The sequence below is a fragment of the Lampris incognitus genome, chromosome 14 (genome assembly GCF_029633865.1).
Source record: "Lampris incognitus isolate fLamInc1 chromosome 14, fLamInc1.hap2, whole genome shotgun sequence".
NCBI classification, from domain to species: Eukaryota; Metazoa; Chordata; class Actinopteri; order Lampriformes; family Lampridae; genus Lampris; species Lampris incognitus.
In genome coordinates, this window is record NC_079224.1 from 48,424,988 (window position 1) to 48,444,424 (window position 19,437).

Here is a 19,437-nt window from a genome sequence, read left to right on the forward strand (position 1 = left end):
TTTCCCAAGCTCATGTCAGTTGTCCCATCATGCACGCACGTTTGATTCCATATTGCACTTTGAGTCAAAACTGGCTTTTATTTTGGTATGGGGGCCGTCACACTTCAGACTAATACGGATTATATTTAGATTGTAAACTTGAAGATCACTGCATCAAAACTGGATCTTGAATCAGCGTTACTCTGTGTGCAGTATTTTGGAGCAAGTTTACAGCTGCACAAAGCAACGCTCATGGCCTGGCTGAGTCAGCAGGGTTAATGTGCTTTGAGCAATGTCAGACAGGATAGTGTGACTTGAAGTCGGCCTGTACAAATCCAAACCAGACAGTGAGCGGTCGGTCTGGAAGAAGTGTGTGTCAAAGCAACCATGTTGAAAGAATGAACAGCAGCATGACACTTCTGATCTCTGCAAGGGCCGATTGTGGACAAACGTTTACCGTTCATAATATAAAATCGTCATATCAAACATCCCTATTCAGGTGGAGTTGAACTGGTTTCCTGGAAAAAATGTCACCTTTGTCTCAGGAAGCAGCCAAGGAGCGAAGGCTAATGATAAACTAGCTAACCTCAGTCAAAACAGTTTTTCCTTGGCCTTTGAGCAGATCTAATTCAGAGCCATTTAGAATTAGTTTAAAAATAGTGTTGGCTTCATGTCATTGGTTAACTTTTTTGTTTTGTTTTTGGACCCTCCCCCTTTTCTCCCAAATTGTATCAGGCCAATTACCCCACTCTTCTGAGCTGTCCCGGTCTCTGCTCCACCCCCTCTACCAATCCGGGGAGGACTGCAGACTACCACATGCCTCCTCCGATACATGTGGAGTCACCAGCCACCTCTTTTCACCTGACAGTGAGGAGTTTCGCCAAGGGCACGTAGCACGTGGGAGGATCACGCTGTTCCCCCCTGAACAGGCGCCCTGACCAACCAGAGGAGGCGCTAGTGCTGCGACCAGGACACATACCCACATCTGGCTTCCCATCCACAGACACGACCAACTGTGTCTGTAGGGACACCCGACCAAGCAAGCTGGAGGTAACATAGGGATTCGAACCGGTGAGCCCCATGTCGCTAGGCAACGAAACAGACTGCTACACTACCTGGACGCCCTTCATTGGTTAACTTCACCAGCAAACCAATGCACGAGAATTAAAAGGATCAGAGTGACTTGTATCAAATGTGTAATCTGTGATATTTGGCAATACAAATAAAATTGACCTGACGTGACTCCTGGTGGTGTGTCTCTGCTGTGTGGTGAAAGTAGAAGACTACCTGTGTACGTAGCTTCCTTCACTCCATAAGCCAGCGCTCCCGCTCCAATAAGCAGCTTGACCCCCAGGCCTGCGCCCCGCGGACCAGAGGACATCCTGCCTGCGATCTGCCTCAGCTGCTGCAGGAAACCCTGTCACACACACACACACACACACACACACACACACACACACACACACACACACACACACACACACACACACACACGCTGCTTTGTTACCATTTCAAGATCTTCTTAAAATCACATCGCTGAAAAGTTATTCAATTGTTACTGACAAACGTCCCCCAGCAGAGTTGCCACTGCAGTGTGAGGAGTGCAGAGTGATATGGCTGCACATTAAAGACAATCACTGACACGAGACACGCGTGTGTCTCTACTCCACACACGAGACACACGCGTGTCTCTACTCCACACACGAGACACACGCGTGTCTCTACTCCACACACGAGACACACGCGTGTGTGGAGTAGAAAAGGGACGACTGGCAGCGCGTGAGGAGTAGAAAAGGGACGAGTGGCAGCGCGTGAGGAGTAGAAAAGGGACGACTGGCAGCGCGTGAGGAGTAGAAGAGGGACGAGTGGCAGCGCGTGAGGAGTAGAAAAGGGACGAGTGGCAGCGCGTGAGGAGTAGAAGAGGGACGGCTGGCAGCCTTAAGGGCGCTGCGGGCTCAGACTGGACACGGCATTGCTGCAGGTCTCCTGCAGACGCGGCTCCGCCACAGACGACGCTGAAGCCGTCTGGGGACGCCGGTGTGACGCCGCATCCCAGTAGAAACGGCCTCCCATGTTTTCCGTGTCCGATAACGGGCCGTCTCGCTGTCTTCCGGCAGAATAGATTTTCAGCGGTCTCTATTTTCAAGGTTACCTAAACGACGCATGTACGCAGCCGACGCTGGCTAGCGTGAGTTAGCATGACTTAGCTCGCCGTACGTTCCCACCGTTTTTCTAACGGGTGTCACTCATGACGTCATGAACACGCGGGCACACCGCACGGAACAGCTTATCTTTCCAAATGGTCAAATTAAAATTAAATTATCTTAAAATGTCACAGATATTCAACACTTACGCCGGGATCTTTACTCGCCATGCTGGCCTCTTCCACAACGGAACGTCAAGGTCGTGCGTGGTGACGCATTTCCTGTCAGCGATGTATCGTGGGAAATGTAGGGTTCGCGAGGCTTCTTCTTCTTCTTCTTCTTAGCAAACAACGACTTGGTGCAATATCGCCACCAACTGGAATGGAGAGTGGACTAAAACGGCTATTTACTAAAAATAAATAATAAAACACAATAACACAATTAAATTTAAAAAATCCCTCATGTCTTCTCAATCAGACCAGTTCTGGTTCCGACTCTGATCAAACTAGTTGTTTCCCGGGTTTGTGAGGGACGAAAAGCCTCTCCCAGCAGCTGCTGCACACCTTCTCCAGAAACTCCTGCGACACCCACAAATGCCCTTGCTGCATCTACAATGAGGCCAAGCCTACAAGTTCTTTCTGCTCCAGCAGTCTCGATAAGTACCATTACCAAGAATGCCACAAAGGTCACCTGGTCCTTACAAGAACAAAACTCAGCATGCCTGTCCTGACTGACTTGTGACTTGTCCTCCTTAGCTTCTTGTCTCACATCATTCTCGTTGTTTCTCTCCGTTCTTTTAGCAGCCTCAGCATACGGCAATCTCTTTTCTACTCTCATCTTGCTCATTTTCTCTTCCTTAATTCTTCTCGGACACCGTGCTGACCCCGTATCATGATTTCCCCTGCAGTGCCGGCACTTTGCTTGTGCTTTCTCAACTTTATGATCTTCCATACTGCTGTTGTCCTCCCCACATCTCCCACACCTTCTGACTCCAGTACATACTGCAGCAACATGCCCATATTCTGGACAGCAAAACACCTGAGAGGAGCTCTCTCATATGGCCTCACCCCCTAGAACTCACAGAATCCAGACACACTACTACTACTACTACTACTACTACTACTACTACTACTACTTTCAGATGCTCCCGTTAGGGGGCGCCACAGCGGATCATCCGTTTCCATCTCTTCCTGTCCTCTGTATCCTCCTCTGTCACACCAGCCACCTGCATGTCCTCCCTCACCACATCCATAAACCTCCTCTTTGGCCTTCCTCTTCTCCTCTTCCCTGGCAGCTCCATATTCAGCATCCTTCTCCCAATATACCCAGCATCTCTCCTCCACACATGTCCAAACCATCTCAATCTTGTCTCTCTTGCTTTGTCTCCAAACCGTCCAACCTGAGCTGTCCCTCTAATATACTGGTTCCTAATCCTGTCCTTCTTCATCACTCCCAGTGAAAATCTTATCATCTTCACCTCTGCCACCTCCAGCTCCACCTGCTGCCCCTCCCCCTTTCTCCCCACTTGTACTTGGCCAATTACCCTATTTTCTGAGTCGCCCCAGTCACTGCTCTGCAGACTACCACGTCTCCTCCCATACATGTGGAGTCACCAGCCGCTTCTTTTCACCTGACATTACGTAACGTGTGGGAGGATCACGCTCCCCCCCCCCCCCGCACCGGCACCCCGACCGACCAGAGAAGGCGCTAGTGCAGCGACCAGGACACATACCCACATCCGGCTTCCCACCTGCAGACATGACCTCTGTGCTTAACTTTAGTCCGTTGACTTCCGGTTTCTACTGCAGCGGTCATACCAGCTTCCTGAGTGTTGGCGGGTGCTGTTGACAATGGCATGTTTTTCGCGATGCCTGCAAGATTTACCATGGATACATGTCAACCACATGCACACAACTACCCACACACTTTCACCTGCACCTACCAGCAAACTCTCACCTGCACCCACCAGCACACTTTCACCTGCACCTACCAGCAAACTCTCACCTGCACCTACCAGCAAACTCTCACCTGCACCTACCAGCACACTTCCACCTGCACCTACCAGCAAACTTTCACCTGCACCTACCAGCAAACTTTCACCTGCACCTGCCAGCACACTCTCACCTGCACCTACCAGCACACTCTCACCTGCACCTACCAGCAAACTCTCACCTGCACCTACCAGCAAACTCTCACCTGCACCTACCAGCAAACTCTCACCTGCACCTACCAGCAAACTCTCACCTGCACCTACCAGCACACTCTCACCTGCACCTACCAGCAAACTTTCACCTGCACCTACCAGCACACTCTCACCTGCACCTACCAGCACACTCTCACCTGCACCTACCAGCACACTCTCACCTGCACCTACCAGCAAACTTTCACCTGCACCTACCAGCACACTCTCACCTGCACCTACCAGCACACGGGAGAAGAGTTTCAAGTTGAACACATCACGTTACGTCCACAGTTCCGTCCGTCCTCATAATTGTGGACGTAACCGGGAACACCCCCACAAGACCTGCCGTTTTGGAGATGCGCTGACCCAGCCGTCTAGCCATCATGAAAACAGCATGAGAGGTTCCCACCGTGGTGTCCTCCGTCCATGCTGACATGCCTCCACAGCAGCCCCCTGCACCGCGGACGTGGTGGAGAGAACGACCTCCACCCAGCGCCTGCAGGGCTGCGGCTCTGCACCGACAAACAGCTTCCGGGCACATGCAGAGGACATCCGCTTCCCCACAAACACTTTACACAGCTTCACTCAAATCACAACAACGCAACGAGATGTAAAACGCAATGTTTTACGGCCTGGGTCTGTTATACCATCACACATAGCAGCTATGATGTCATTATATACTATATATCGCTGTATATTATATATCACCATTGTACAGCTGAGTCCTGCGGGGTTCCCATGTCCAAAATCTACAAAATGACGCGGGTCAGTAAAAGGACATAATCGATATGAAATATGAAAAGTAAACGCAGGCTGTAGAAAAACTGAAGCATCCTTAAACATTTGTAAGTTGACAGGTGTCACCAAACTGAAAGCCGTTATAACGCTCCATGTGCCCAGAGAGACCCGCTAAATGAACACGTGTCTCATTTACCCACATGGACAGAGTCTTTATCTGGGAAATATACAGCTAATCATTCAGAGGGCAAGCAGGGTGGAGTGGGTGGAGAAGAGAGTGCAGGCAGGGTGGAGTGGGTGGAGAAGAGAGCACAGGCAGGGTGGAGTGGGTGGAGAAGAGAGCGCAGGCAGGGTGGAGTGGGTGGAGAAGAGAGCGCAGGCAGGGTGGAGTGGGTGGAGAAGAGAGCACAGGCAGGGTGGAGTGGGTGGAGAAGAGAGCGCAGGCAGGGTGGAGTGGGTGGAGAAGAGAGCGCAGGCAGGGTGGAGTGGGTGGAGAAGAGAGCACAGGCAGGGTGGAGTGGGTGGAGAAGAGAGCGCAGGCAGGGTGGAGTGGGTGGAGAAGAGAGCGCAGGCAGGGTGGAGTGGGTGGAGAAGAGAGCGCAGGCAGGGTGGAGTGGGTGGAGAAGAGTGTCAGGAGTGATTTGTGACAGAAGGGTACCAGCAAGAGTTAAAGGGAAGGTTTACAAGATGGTAGTGAGACCAGCTATGTTGTATGGTTTGGAGACAGTGGCACTGATGAAGAGACAGGAGGTGGAGCTGGAGGTGGCAGAGATGAAGATGATAAGATTTTCACTGGGAGTGATGAAGAAGGACAGGATTAGGAAGGATTATATTAGAGGGACAGCTCAGGTTGGACGGTTTGGAGAGAAAGCAAGAGAGACAAGATAGAGATGGTTTGGACATGTGTGGAGGAGAGATGCTGAGTATACTGGGAGAAGGATGCTGAATATGGAGCTGCCAGGGAAGAGGAGAAGAGGAAGGCCAAGGAGGAGGTTTATGGAGGTGGTGAGGGAGGACATGCAGGTGGCTGGTGTGACAGAGGAAGATGCAGAGGACAGGAAGAAATGGAAACGATGATCCACTGTGGCGCCCCCTAACGGGAGCAGCCGAAAGTAGCAGTAGTAGCTGTAGTATATACAACAAATCCTCCAAGCCCACCCAGAAATCTTTCTCTGCACGTGCCATTGTGGCAGCAGGCAGATTAATACCCTGAGGAATTGTTTTACTACTTTATTCATCCCCGTGGGGATGGGTGGGGGTGGGTGGAGGGGTTCTTTCTCTGAAAATGAACCCATCCGTGTAGCTAGGAGCAGTGGGTTGCCGCCTTCATGCTGCGCCCGGGGACCAATCTAGTTCTTTCCCCACTGCCTTGCTCAGGGGCACAAGCAGGAGTATCAATGCTAACATGCTTGTTTCTTTTGATGGTGGAGGAAACCGGAGCACCCGGAGGAAACCCACCGCAGACACGGGGAGAACATGCAAACCCCACACAGAGGACGACCTGGGATGACCCCCACGGTTGGACAACCCCGGGGTTTGAACCCAGGACCTTCTTGCTGTGAGGCGACAGCGCTGACCACTGCGCCGCCGTGCCGCCCTGTATTTGGTGGGGAACAGAGAACGCTGTGTTATTAAAATCATGACACAAAATAAAAAGTAAATAATTGGTTGGAGAATGAGTTCTATTCCAGACACTGTCCTCCACCAAAAAACGACACCATGGGTCGTTTGTACAAGCAGCTTATCGTGACCTATTGTTCCGTTTTAAAGTTATGCGACCTCTAGCGGTCGGGCTGCCAATAGCAATCTTAGTTACTGCACTAGACGGCGAAACGACCCAAACTGCACTGACTACACATTCTGTTGGTGTCAGACTGTTTTTACCACTATTTACTGACGACTCCCCCGTATCAGCCTGTCTATGAGGCGGAGTAAAGAGGACGTCAACAAGCAGATAAAAACCCACAATGCACAGGGGCCAAAAGTATCTGTGCCATATCTCCTGTCGCCGGCAGGGGCGCTACTTTAGGAAACGCTCTTGTGGGTCGTATTAGGGGGTATATGGCCTATGTGGTGGTGTGGGTTGGAGGACTTGTAGAGATTCCAAAACATGACGTGAGGTAGAATCTGAAAGGTGAGGACGACAAAGAACGACGTTAAACAGTTACTCGTTTTTACACGAACTACTCAAATGACTAAACATCACGGCTCTTTATCAGAGAACACTTTGCCTTCTGTTGTCTGGATTTACGGTTCTGTGGAAATGAAGTCGTCAAATGTTCATTCTCCAGTTTAATTATCACAAACTGATCCATGCAGACCAACACCAGATTCAAAACCCAGACAAGAAACCACAAGTTTGATTCTGAAGTGAGAAAAAAACTACGAGTTCAAGGTGTCTCATGTTCTCCATGTTGTCTCTCCTCCTCCTCCTCCTCCTCCTCCTCGGCTCCCCCTCTTCTGACCCGTCTGCTCCTAAAGACAGACCAGCGCTGAGGGACCGGGACAGGTTGGCCCACTCAGCAGAGCAGCAGATGGCCCAGCGACCTTTTCCTCCGACAGCGAAGGAGACAACGAGACAATGACATCTGTGTGTGGATGTGGGCGAGAGAGAGAGAGAGAGAGAGAGAGAGAGAGAGAGAGAGAGAGAGAGAGAGAGAGAGAGAGAGAGAGAGAGTGGGGGAGAATTGAATTTGTTAAACAAAACCACAAAAAAAAATAATCAAAAAACAGACTTGACGTCTTTTTAACAATATAAACAATATGTGTCAACTTACAAACAAGTAGTACCAACACACATCTTTAACAGTCTCAACAACAATCATTCAACAACAGCTCAAAACCTAACACAAAACAAAAAGGTAAACAGGTAAGATCTCTTTCATATGAGCTCTGGAGCAGAAACCAGCTCATCCTCTATAGTTGAACACAGCACCCCTGTATAAAACCACATGGTGTGAACATGTCCAGATCCTTTATTGCTTTGTAAAGATTAAAATCTACCTCATCCTGGCCTGGACCATTCTGCTAAACAACACTTATTCTGGTCTGGACCATCCTGCTAAACAACAGTTATCCTGGTCTGGACCATCCTGCTAAACAACAGTTATCCTGGTCTGGACCATTCTGCTAAACAACAGTTATCCTGGCCTGGACCATCCTGCTAAACAACAGTTATCCTGGTCTGGACCATCCTGCTAAACAACAGTTATCCTGGTCTGGACCATTCTGCTAAACAACACTTATTCTGGTCTGGACCATCCTGCTAAACAACAGTTATCCTGGCCTGGACCATCCTGCTAAACAACAGTTATCCTGGCCTGGACCATCCTGCTAAACAACACTTATTCTGGTCTGGACCATCCTGCTAAACAAGTTATCCTGGTCTGGACCATCCTGCTAAACAACAGTTATCCTGGTCTGGACCATCCTGCTAAACAACACTTATTCTGGTCTGGACCATCCTGCTAAACAACAGTCATCCTGGCCTGGACCATCCTGCTAAACAACAGTTATCCTGGTCTGGACCATCCTGCTAAACAACACTTATTCTGGTCTGGACCATCCTGCTAAACAACAGTTATCCTGGTCTGGACCATCCTGCTAAACAACAGTTATCCTGGTCTGGACCATCCTGCTAAACAACACTTATTCTGGTCTGGACCATCCTGCTAAACAACAGTTATCCTGGTCTGGACCATCCTGCTAAACAACAGTTATCCTGGTCTGGACCATCCTGCTAAACAACACTTATTCTGGTCTGGACCATCCTGCTAAACAACAGTCATCCTGGCCTGGACCATCCTGCTAAACAACAGTTATCCTGGTCTGGACCATCCTGCTAAACAACAGTCATCCTGGTCTGGACCATCCTGCTAAACAACAGTTATCCTGGTCTGGACCATCCTGCTAAACAACAGTTATCTTGGCCTGGACCATCCTGCTAAACAACAATTATCCTGGCCTGGACCATCCTGCTAAACAACACTTATTCTGGTCTGGACCATCCTGCTAAACAACAGTTATCCTGGTCTGGACCATCCTGCTAAACAACAGTTATCCTGGTCTGGACCATCCTGCTAAACAACACTTATTCTGGTCTGGACCATCCTGCTAAACAACAGTCATCCTGGCCTGGACCATCCTGCTAAACAACAGTTATCCTGGTCTGGACCATCCTGCTAAACAACACTTATTCTGGTCTGGACCATCCTGCTAAACAACAGTTATCCTGGCCTGGACCATCCTGCTAAACAACAGTTATCCTGGTCTGGACCATCCTGCTAAACAACACTTATTCTGGTCTGGACCATCCTGCTAAACAACAGTTATCCTGGTCTGGACCATCCTGCTAAACAACAGTTATTCTGGTCTGGACCATCCTGCTAAACAACAGTTATCCTGGTCTGGACCATCCTGCTAAACAACAGTTATTCTGGTCTGGACCATCCTGCTAAACAACAGTTATCCTGGCCTGGACCATCCTGCTAAACAACACTTATTCTGGTCTGGACCATCCTGCTAAACAACAGTTATCCTGGTCTGGACCATCCTGCTAAACAACAGTTATCCTGGTCTGGACCATCCTGCTAAACAACACTTATTCTGGTCTGGACCATCCTGCTAAACAACAGTCATCCTGGCCTGGACCATCCTGCTAAACAACAGTTATCCTGGTCTGGACCATCCTGCTAAACAACACTTATTCTGGTCTGGACCATCCTGCTAAACAACAGTTATCCTGGCCTGGACCATCCTGCTAAACAACAGTTATCCTGGTCTGGACCATCCTGCTAAACAACACTTATTCTGGTCTGGACCATCCTGCTAAACAACACTTATTCTGGTCTGGACCATCCTGCTAAACAACAGTTATCCTGGTCTGGACCATCCTGCTAAACAACAGTTATTCTGGTCTGGACCATCCTGCTAAACAACAGTTATCCTGGTCTGGACCATCCTGCTAAACAACAGTTATTCTGGTCTGGACCATCCTGCTAAACAACAGTTATCCTGGCCTGGACCATCCTGCTAAACAACACTTATTCTGGTCTGGACCATCCTGCTAAACAACAGTTATCCTGGTCTGGACCATCCTGCTAAACAACAGTTATCCTGGTCTGGACCATCCTGCTAAACAACAGTTATCCTGGTCTGGACCATCCTGCTAAACAACAGTCATCCTGGCCTGGACCATCCTGCTAAACAACACTTATTCTGGTCTGGACCATCCTGCTAAACAACAGTTATCCTGGCCTGGACCATCCTGCTAAACAACAGTTATCCTGGTCTGGACCATCCTGCTAAACATCAGTTATCCTGGTCTGGACCATCCTGCTAAACATCAGTTATTCTGGTCTGGACCATCGTGCTAAACAACAGTTATCCTGGTCTGGACCATCCTGCTAAACAACACTTATTCTGGTCTGGACCATCCTGCTAAACAACAGTTATCCTGGCCTGGACCATCCTGCTAAACAACAGTTATCCTGGTCTGGACCATCCTGCTAAACATCAGTTATCCTGGTCTGGACCATCCTGCTAAACATCAGTTATCCTGGTCTGGACCATCCTGCTAAACAACAGTTATCCTGGTCTGGACCATCCTGCTAAACAACACTTATTCTGGTCTGGACCATCCTGCTAAACAACAGTTATCCTGGTCTGGACCATCCTGCTAAACAACAGTTATCCTGGTCTGGACCATCCTGCTAAACAACACTTATTCTGGTCTGGACCATCCTGCTAAACAACAGTCATCCTGGCCTGGACCATCCTGCTAAACAACAGTTATCCTGGTCTGGACCATCCTGCTAAACAACACTTATTCTGGTCTGGACCATCCTGCTAAACAACAGTTATCCTGGCCTGGACCATCCTGCTAAACAACAGTTATCCTGGTCTGGACCATCCTGCTAAACAACACTTATTCTGGTCTGGACCATCCTGCTAAACAACAGTTATCCTGGTCTGGACCATCCTGCTAAACAACAGTTATTCTGGTCTGGACCATCCTGCTAAACAACAGTTATCCTGGTCTGGACCATCCTGCTAAACAACAGTTATTCTGGTCTGGACCATCCTGCTAAACAACAGTTATCCTGGCCTGGACCATCCTGCTAAACAACACTTATTCTGGTCTGGACCATCCTGCTAAACAACAGTTATCCTGGTCTGGACCATCCTGCTAAACAACAGTTATCCTGGTCTGGACCATCCTGCTAAACAACACTTATTCTGGTCTGGACCATCCTGCTAAACAACAGTCATCCTGGCCTGGACCATCCTGCTAAACAACAGTTATCCTGGTCTGGACCATCCTGCTAAACAACACTTATTCTGGTCTGGACCATCCTGCTAAACAACAGTTATCCTGGCCTGGACCATCCTGCTAAACAACAGTTATCCTGGTCTGGACCATCCTGCTAAACAACACTTATTCTGGTCTGGACCATCCTGCTAAACAACACTTATTCTGGTCTGGACCATCCTGCTAAACAACAGTTATCCTGGTCTGGACCATCCTGCTAAACAACAGTTATTCTGGTCTGGACCATCCTGCTAAACAACAGTTATCCTGGTCTGGACCATCCTGCTAAACAACAGTTATTCTGGTCTGGACCATCCTGCTAAACAACAGTTATCCTGGCCTGGACCATCCTGCTAAACAACACTTATTCTGGTCTGGACCATCCTGCTAAACAACAGTTATCCTGGTCTGGACCATCCTGCTAAACAACAGTTATCCTGGTCTGGACCATCCTGCTAAACAACAGTTATCCTGGTCTGGACCATCCTGCTAAACAACAGTCATCCTGGCCTGGACCATCCTGCTAAACAACACTTATTCTGGTCTGGACCATCCTGCTAAACAACAGTTATCCTGGCCTGGACCATCCTGCTAAACAACAGTTATCCTGGTCTGGACCATCCTGCTAAACATCAGTTATCCTGGTCTGGACCATCCTGCTAAACATCAGTTATTCTGGTCTGGACCATCGTGCTAAACAACAGTTATCCTGGTCTGGACCATCCTGCTAAACAACACTTATTCTGGTCTGGACCATCCTGCTAAACAACAGTTATCCTGGCCTGGACCATCCTGCTAAACAACAGTTATCCTGGTCTGGACCATCCTGCTAAACATCAGTTATCCTGGTCTGGACCATCCTGCTAAACATCAGTTATCCTGGTCTGGACCATCCTGCTAAACAACAGTTATCCTGGTCTGGACCATCCTGCTAAACAACACTTATTCTGGTCTGGACCATCCTGCTAAACAACAGTTATCCTGGTCTGGACCATCCTGCTAAACAACAGTTATTCTGGTCTGGACCATCCTGCTAAACAACAGTTATCCTGGTCTGGACCATCCTGCTAAACAACAGTCATCCTGGCCTGGACCATCCTGCTAAACAACACTTATTCTGGTCTGGACCATCCTGCTAAACAACAGTTATCCTGGCCTGGACCATCCTGCTAAACAACAGTTATCCTGGTCTGGACCATCCTGCTAAACATCAGTTATCCTGGTCTGGACCATCCTGCTAAACATCAGTTATTCTGGTCTGGACCATCGTGCTAAACAACAGTTATCCTGGTCTGGACCATCCTGCTAAACAACACTTATTCTGGTCTGGACCATCCTGCTAAACAACAGTTATCCTGGCCTGGACCATCCTGCTAAACAACAGTTATCCTGGTCTGGACCATCCTGCTAAACATCAGTTATCCTGGTCTGGACCATCCTGCTAAACATTAGTTATCCTGGTCTGGACCATCCTGCTAAACAACAGTTATCCTGATCTGGACCATCCTGCTAAACAACAGTTATTCTGGCCTGGACCATCCTGCTAAACAACAGTTATCCTGGCCTGGACCATCCTGCTACACAACAGTTATCCTGGTCTGGACCATCTTGCTAAACAACAGTTATTCTGGTCTGGACCATCTTGCTAAACAACAGTTATCCTGGTCTTGACCATCCTGCTAAACAACAGTTATCCTGGTCTGGACCATCCTGCTAAACAACACTTATCCTGGTCTGGACCATCTTGCTAAACAACAGTTCAACATCAGACTCTACACACTCTTCACTTCTTTTTTTCTGGCTCACATAAATAGCCATTTTTGCCTGCCCTGCAATGGCGTTCAAGAGTTGGCATTTAAATTTTACCCATTGGCTATGTTTGAAACCAAAAATAAAATTCTATTGGTAAAAACGTTCCCCAGATGATCTAAATATAAATGTTCTAATAGCAGAAACAGGGGTGTAAGCCTCACACATTCCAGAAAACAATGAAAAACTGTTTCTCTCTGGGCACAACAGCGACAGTTGTCATTCACATTAGGGTCTAGCACAGAAACAAAAGCATTGACCGGCACCATGCCATGCAAGACCCTCCACTGCAGACCACCAGCTTTTTAAATGAACGGTGGTTTGTATAAAACCCTTCAGACTGGTTTCACATTCTCTCCCAAGCCCAGCTGGGCTCTCCAGGGTATATCAGTCCCACCACTCAGTTTTTCTTTGTTCAGGATTTTAACAATCATGTTATACATGGCCATACCTTTAAGTACATTCAGACTCAAGTTAAGAACATTTCCCAAATCTAAAAACGGCCCCGTGTAATCTGGCATGTCGGCCCTGTGATGGCCTGGCAGCCTGTCCAGGGTGTCTCCCCACCTGCCGCCCAACAACTGCTGGGATAGGCTCCAGCATCCCCGCGAGCCTGAGAGCAGGATAAGCGGTTCGGATAGTTGATGGATGGATGGAAATGGATCTTCAATATTGGGATGAATAAAACCACTGCAGTAGGATGTTAAATGTTCCCGTTCTTTTTCTGTGAGCGGACCGTTCCACTTACATAGCACCCAACTAATGAGGCGTGTAGATTTCCCTCCCTGGTGAGATGCTAGTGCAGCAGCATTTGTCAAGATTGGGCCCAGCCAGCTCCACCACTTGACCCAACGTGATGACCTTTGCCTGGCAGAACAGTTTTGACACAGTGGGTCCTATGTTGCAGGGCGTGTCCATATGCCCACCATACACCACTGGTTCTTTTAGAAGCCAGCTCAGAGCATCAGAACAGCCCATTCTCTCCTTCTTGAACATGTTCCACACTCTTATGAGCTCACGCTAACAACCAGGTAATCCATTGAGGTTTGAGTTGTTAAGATCCATTAAAAACAAAGGCAAGTTTATTCCAAGTCCACAAAAACGTCGATGTATTGCACAGGCTACTGGTCTCCATATTAGGCCCAGTGGGCAATCTCTGAATGAACTGGAGGCAGAAGGCTGCACCCCTGCTGGCCAGATGGATCAGTCTTTGACCCTTCAATCCTTAGGAAGGTACAGCACACTAAGGAATCCAGTGCAAGTTGTCCCAGAAAAACTTCACCAGCATAGCCTGAATCTTGGCCAGGGGGTTGGTTGGAGGATCAGCACATGTTAATCGATGCCATAGAGTTGATGACACTAGGTTGACTACTAACATGCAAGCCCTAGATGGCATTTTTGGTAAAATCCATTTCCATTTTCTTAAGACGCCAGAATCTCTTTTTAAAACATTCTCGCAATTCTTATTTGAAAAAGATTAATTCCCTACAAACACTACCAGATATTTCATCCCTCCCCTTTTCCATGTCAACCCCTCAGGTAACATGACCTTACCATTCAGTCCCTCTCCTACCATCAGCTACTCACGTCTCCCCCAGTTTACCTTAGCTGATGATATCTGACCAAACTTGTTAACATTTTCTGCTCAAACATCAAAATCTCTTTGGTCCTTTACAAAAGCAGCTACATCAGCCGCATAGGCAGAGAGTTTGGGCATCTGATTAGGATGCCTTCTGGGTTCCTTCCTTTGGAGGTTTTCTAGGCACATCCAACTGGGAGGAGACCCTGGGGTAGACCCAGACCTCGCTGGAGGGTCTACATGTCCAATCTGGCCTGGGAACGCCTTGGGATCCCCCAGGAGGAGCTGGAGGGTGTGCTGGGGAGAGGGACATCTGGAGAGCCGTAGCTTGCTGCCAGCGCGACTCGACCCGGGAGAAGCAGCTGATGATGAGACGAGATGAGTTACAACCTGAGAAGACCTTCCTTATTTGGGAGACTATTTTTCCATGTGGAGTTAACTCCCGTGTCAACACTTCATCTTTAATGAATGGACACATTTGACAAAGTCACTTTTTTCGCCAGAGTATCGAGAGGCAGAACAGATACGAACGTATCGTGCAAAACAATCCTGTTCTCCACCACCACATTCGCCTTTTCAACGCTGTCTACATAGTTGACCACCACATTGTTCATCCGAGCAGCAGACTTAATGCTGCTGTAACCCACAACCTGCCCCACGGCCAGAGTGCAGTCCTCCACTGAACAAGGGAAAGCTAGCACGATCTTAATGCCATGCTTCCTCGTCAGGTTGGACAGATCCATACCGGTGTTTCATCATCATCAGAGGTCATAAGTGGCTAATGGAAAATGGGCTCCCCCCAGACCTATGGCCCCAGTGTGAGCCCCTTCTCTCAACTAGGCAGAAGCAAACCGTAGGCCCTCAACACTGCCCCACAAAAAGCAGGCGATGATGAGAAAATGGTGTCTTCCTGGCTCAACAGAAAGAGATGCCGGTTCAGCCCCGAACCACCAGCCCTCTGCAGCACTGCCCATGCTGTGTCTCCCCAGCAGATATCAGCGTGGTATAACAGTCCCTGGGCTGCCTGTGTTCTGAAGGCTGCCAACCTGCTTTTCCAAATCCACCAACACCTGTCCCCCTCCTGCATGGCAGATATAATACAGCCGCTCTGAGCCAGTGATGACCTGACCAGAAGCTCCTACAACAGGCCTCCAGGTGGATTGAGAACAGCCAGCCTATGCCACAATGACGACACCACCAGACCGTTTATTATCAGTGACCACCTGTGATATGACATTTGAGAGAGGAGTCACTTCCACTTCCAAAGCTTATTCACTGTTGTTGTGAACCCCCTCCCAATTCCTCCCAATTCCCACCTTCTGGGTCCAGATAGACCCACAAAATCTCAAGAGCTGTTGTAGCTACACTGGTCCAATGAAATAATGGCCACGCATCATACAGATGTCTTTGGAAGATTAACTTTATTGCTCTCTCTCCCTCTCTCATCAGCAGACACCATGAAAACTACAAGAAAGACATAAAATGTTTAAAATATACATCTCTGTCATTTAAAATTTGATCAAGCTAGTGTCCATCAGCAAACAGGCCCAAACATGTTAGCACAACAGAAATGTGACAAAATAAAATAAAATGACTGAAAACCTATCACATCTTCCATGTAAAGACACATCAACAAACATTATACACACGAATAAAACAAATGACAGGCATTACTGTGAGCTTCATGGACCCCATGCTGAATAAGGCCATTTTTGGGGCTTTCCTCTGCATCCATGTTGGTTCTTACCTTAACTAAATTCTGGTCACGTGACCCCTTACGCTCTAAAATAAAACCTTGCATAAAAAGCACTAAATTCCTTAACTAAACATTATTCTACTGTGGTACATTTTAAATCAAAAATTTTTTTAATCAATGTTACCCTTTTAACCTCTTATTTATATTACATTTTTAATTATTTTTAATGGATGGATGAACTCAAATAACCATGAATTTACAAGAGAAACATGAAATAAAACATCTCAATGAAACATGTCTCTGAGAGTTACACCTGTCCTACTCTTCTGCAATGCCCCAGGTAGTTTTAGAGAGCGAGAGAGAGAGACTGAATTAGTGACACTTTCCTCAGAAAAACCCTCCATTGTAAGCAGCCGCTGACCTCTGCCTCAACCAGGCTGATCTCTCAGATCTGGCAACCGGCCAGCAGCCACGGCTCAGCCTGGTTGCCAGGTCCAGACGCGGGCCTCACGCTTCCCCTCCCATGTTGACTAGACCAGGATCGGATTCCTCTGAAATGTGACGACATCAGGAGATTAAGAGACACGGCCAGGGACGGCTCAGTTGGCTTACAGCACTTCATGGAGCTTTGACGTCAAATGTGAAATTTATCTAAGTAAAAGAAGTGGAAGTGTACCAGGAAATCGTCCACACACAACCTGCTGGTCACTGGGAGCTGACCAGTACAACCACAGTCTTCTACTGTTGGTCACTGGGAGCTGACCAGTACAACCACAGTCTTCTACTGTTGGTCACTGGGATGGAAACTGGCTTATTGACATCAACAGTCACTGTGTGAGAATACGAGACTCTAACACAGGGGTTCCCAAACTTTTACATGCCAAGGCCCCCAAATAGCATTTGTTTCTGCCCAGGGACCCCTTTAGCAAGAGTATTGACAATACTATGGCAAATGTAAAAAATAAAAAACAAAAAACAAAACTTATTGATATGTATACTTACTTCAATTAATTAATTAATTAATTAATTAAAATTTTATTGTAACTTCATTTTTTTTATTTAATTATTGATTAATTTCATTAATTTTTAATTATTAAAAAAAGGGGAACAGAGCGTGTGCTCCAATTATCGGGGCATCACACTGCTCAGCCTCCCTGGGAATGTCTACTCTTGAGTGCTGGAAAGGAGGCCCTCCGACCGATTGTCAAACTCCAGATCCAGGAGGAACAATGTGGATCCCGTCCTGACTGTGGAACAATGGATCAACTCTTTACCCTTGTGGAAGTGCTGAGGGGGACATGGGAGTTTGAGCAGCCAATCTACATGTGTTTTGTGGATTTGGAGAAGGCTTACAACCATGTACCCCGGGGCACACTGTGGGGGGTACTGTGGGAGTATGGGGTACCGGGGCACTTGCTAAAAGCCATCCAGTCCTTGTATAACCAAAGTGAGAGCTGTGTCCATATTCTCGGCACAAAGTCAAACATGTTTTCGGTGGGTGTCAGAATCAGCCAATGTTGTCCCTTGCCTCGGAATCTGTTGTGATATGCATGGACAGGATCTCAAGGTGCAGCCAAGGTGATGAGTGTGTCCGTTTTGGGAACCTCAGAATTGCATCTCTGCTCTTCGCAGATGATTTGGTTTTGTTGGCTTCATCAGAATGCGACCTCCGGCACACACTGGGGTGGTTGGCAACTGAGTGTGAAATGGCCGGGATGAGAGTCAGCACCTCCAGGTCTGAGGCCATGGTTCTCTATCGGAAAATGGTGGATTGCTCCCCTAGGGTTGGGGATGAGTTGTTACCTCAAGTGAAGGAGTTCAAGTATCTCGGGGTCTTGTTCACAAGTGAGGGTAGGATGGAGCAGGAGATTGACAGGTGGATTGGTGCAGCATCAGCGGTAATGCGGCCGTTGTACCGGACTGTTGTGGTGAAGAGGGAGCTGAGCCGGAAGACAAAGCTCTCAATTTATCAGTCAATCTTCGTTCCAACCCTCACCTATGGTCATGAGCTTTGGGTAGTGACTGAAAGGGTGAGATCGTGGATACAAGTGGCTGAAAAGAGTTTCCTCCGTAGGGTGTCTGGGCTCAGCCTTAGAGATAGGGTGAGGAGCTCGGACATCCGGAGGGAGCTCAGAGTAGAGCCGCAGCTCCTTTGCGTCGAAAGGAGCCAGTTGAGGTGGTTTGGACATCTGATTAGGATGCCTCCTGGGCACCTTCCTTTGGGGTTTTCCGGGCACGTCCAACTGGGAGGAGACCCCGGGGCCAGAACTCACTGGATGGACTACATGTCCAATTTGGCCTGGGAATGCCTTGGGATCCCCCAGGAGGAGCTGGAGGGCGTTGCTGAGGAGAGGGACGTCTGGAGTGCCTTACTTAGCTTGCTGCCACAGCGACCCGACCTCGGAGAAGCAGCTGATGATGAGATGAGATTTTATTAATGCAATAATAATCTCATCTCATCTTCAGCCGCTTTTCCAGCGGAGTCCGACATCCACCGAAAACATGTTTGACTTTGTGCCAAGAATGCAGACACAGCTGTCACTTTGGTTATACAAGGATCAGATGGCTTGTAACAACTGCCCCGGTACCCCATACTCCCGCCGTACCCCCCACAGAGTACATGGTTGTAAGCCTTCTCCAAGTCCACAAAACACATGTAAATGGGCTGGTCAAACTCCCATGCCCCCCTCAGCACTTCCGCAAGGGTAAAGAGTTGGTCAGTTGTTCCACAGCCAGGACGGAATCTGCATTGTTCCTCCTGGATCTGAGGTTTGACAATCGATCGGAGCCTCCTTTCGAGCACCCTAGAGTAGACTTTCCCAGGGAGGCTGAGCAATGGGATGTCCTGATAATTGGAGCACACCCTCCGGTCCCCTTTTTTGAATATGGGAACCACCACCCCAGTCTGCCACTTCACAGGTACTGTCCCCGACCTCTACACAACACTGAAGAGGCGTGTCAACCAAGACAGCCCAACAATGTCCAGAGCCTTCAGCATCT

The 19,437-nt window shown here is 48.3% G+C and overlaps 1 protein-coding gene across 1 annotated transcript in view; it reads right to left on the reverse strand.

Moving 5' to 3' along the window:
• The window catches only part of phb2a (prohibitin 2a), a 38,822-nt gene extending 36,413 nt beyond the window's left edge, over positions 1-2,409 (reverse strand). The window contains exons 1-2 of the mRNA XM_056292764.1: positions 2,333-2,409; positions 1,267-1,396 (exon numbers count right to left, since the gene is read on the reverse strand). Of these exons, the coding sequence (XP_056148739.1) occupies positions 1,267-1,396; positions 2,333-2,353 (151 nt within the window). The 5' untranslated portion in view covers positions 2,354-2,409. The remainder of the gene's footprint in view (positions 1-1,266; positions 1,397-2,332) is intronic.
• Between the last annotated feature and the right edge of the window lie 17,028 nt (positions 2,410-19,437).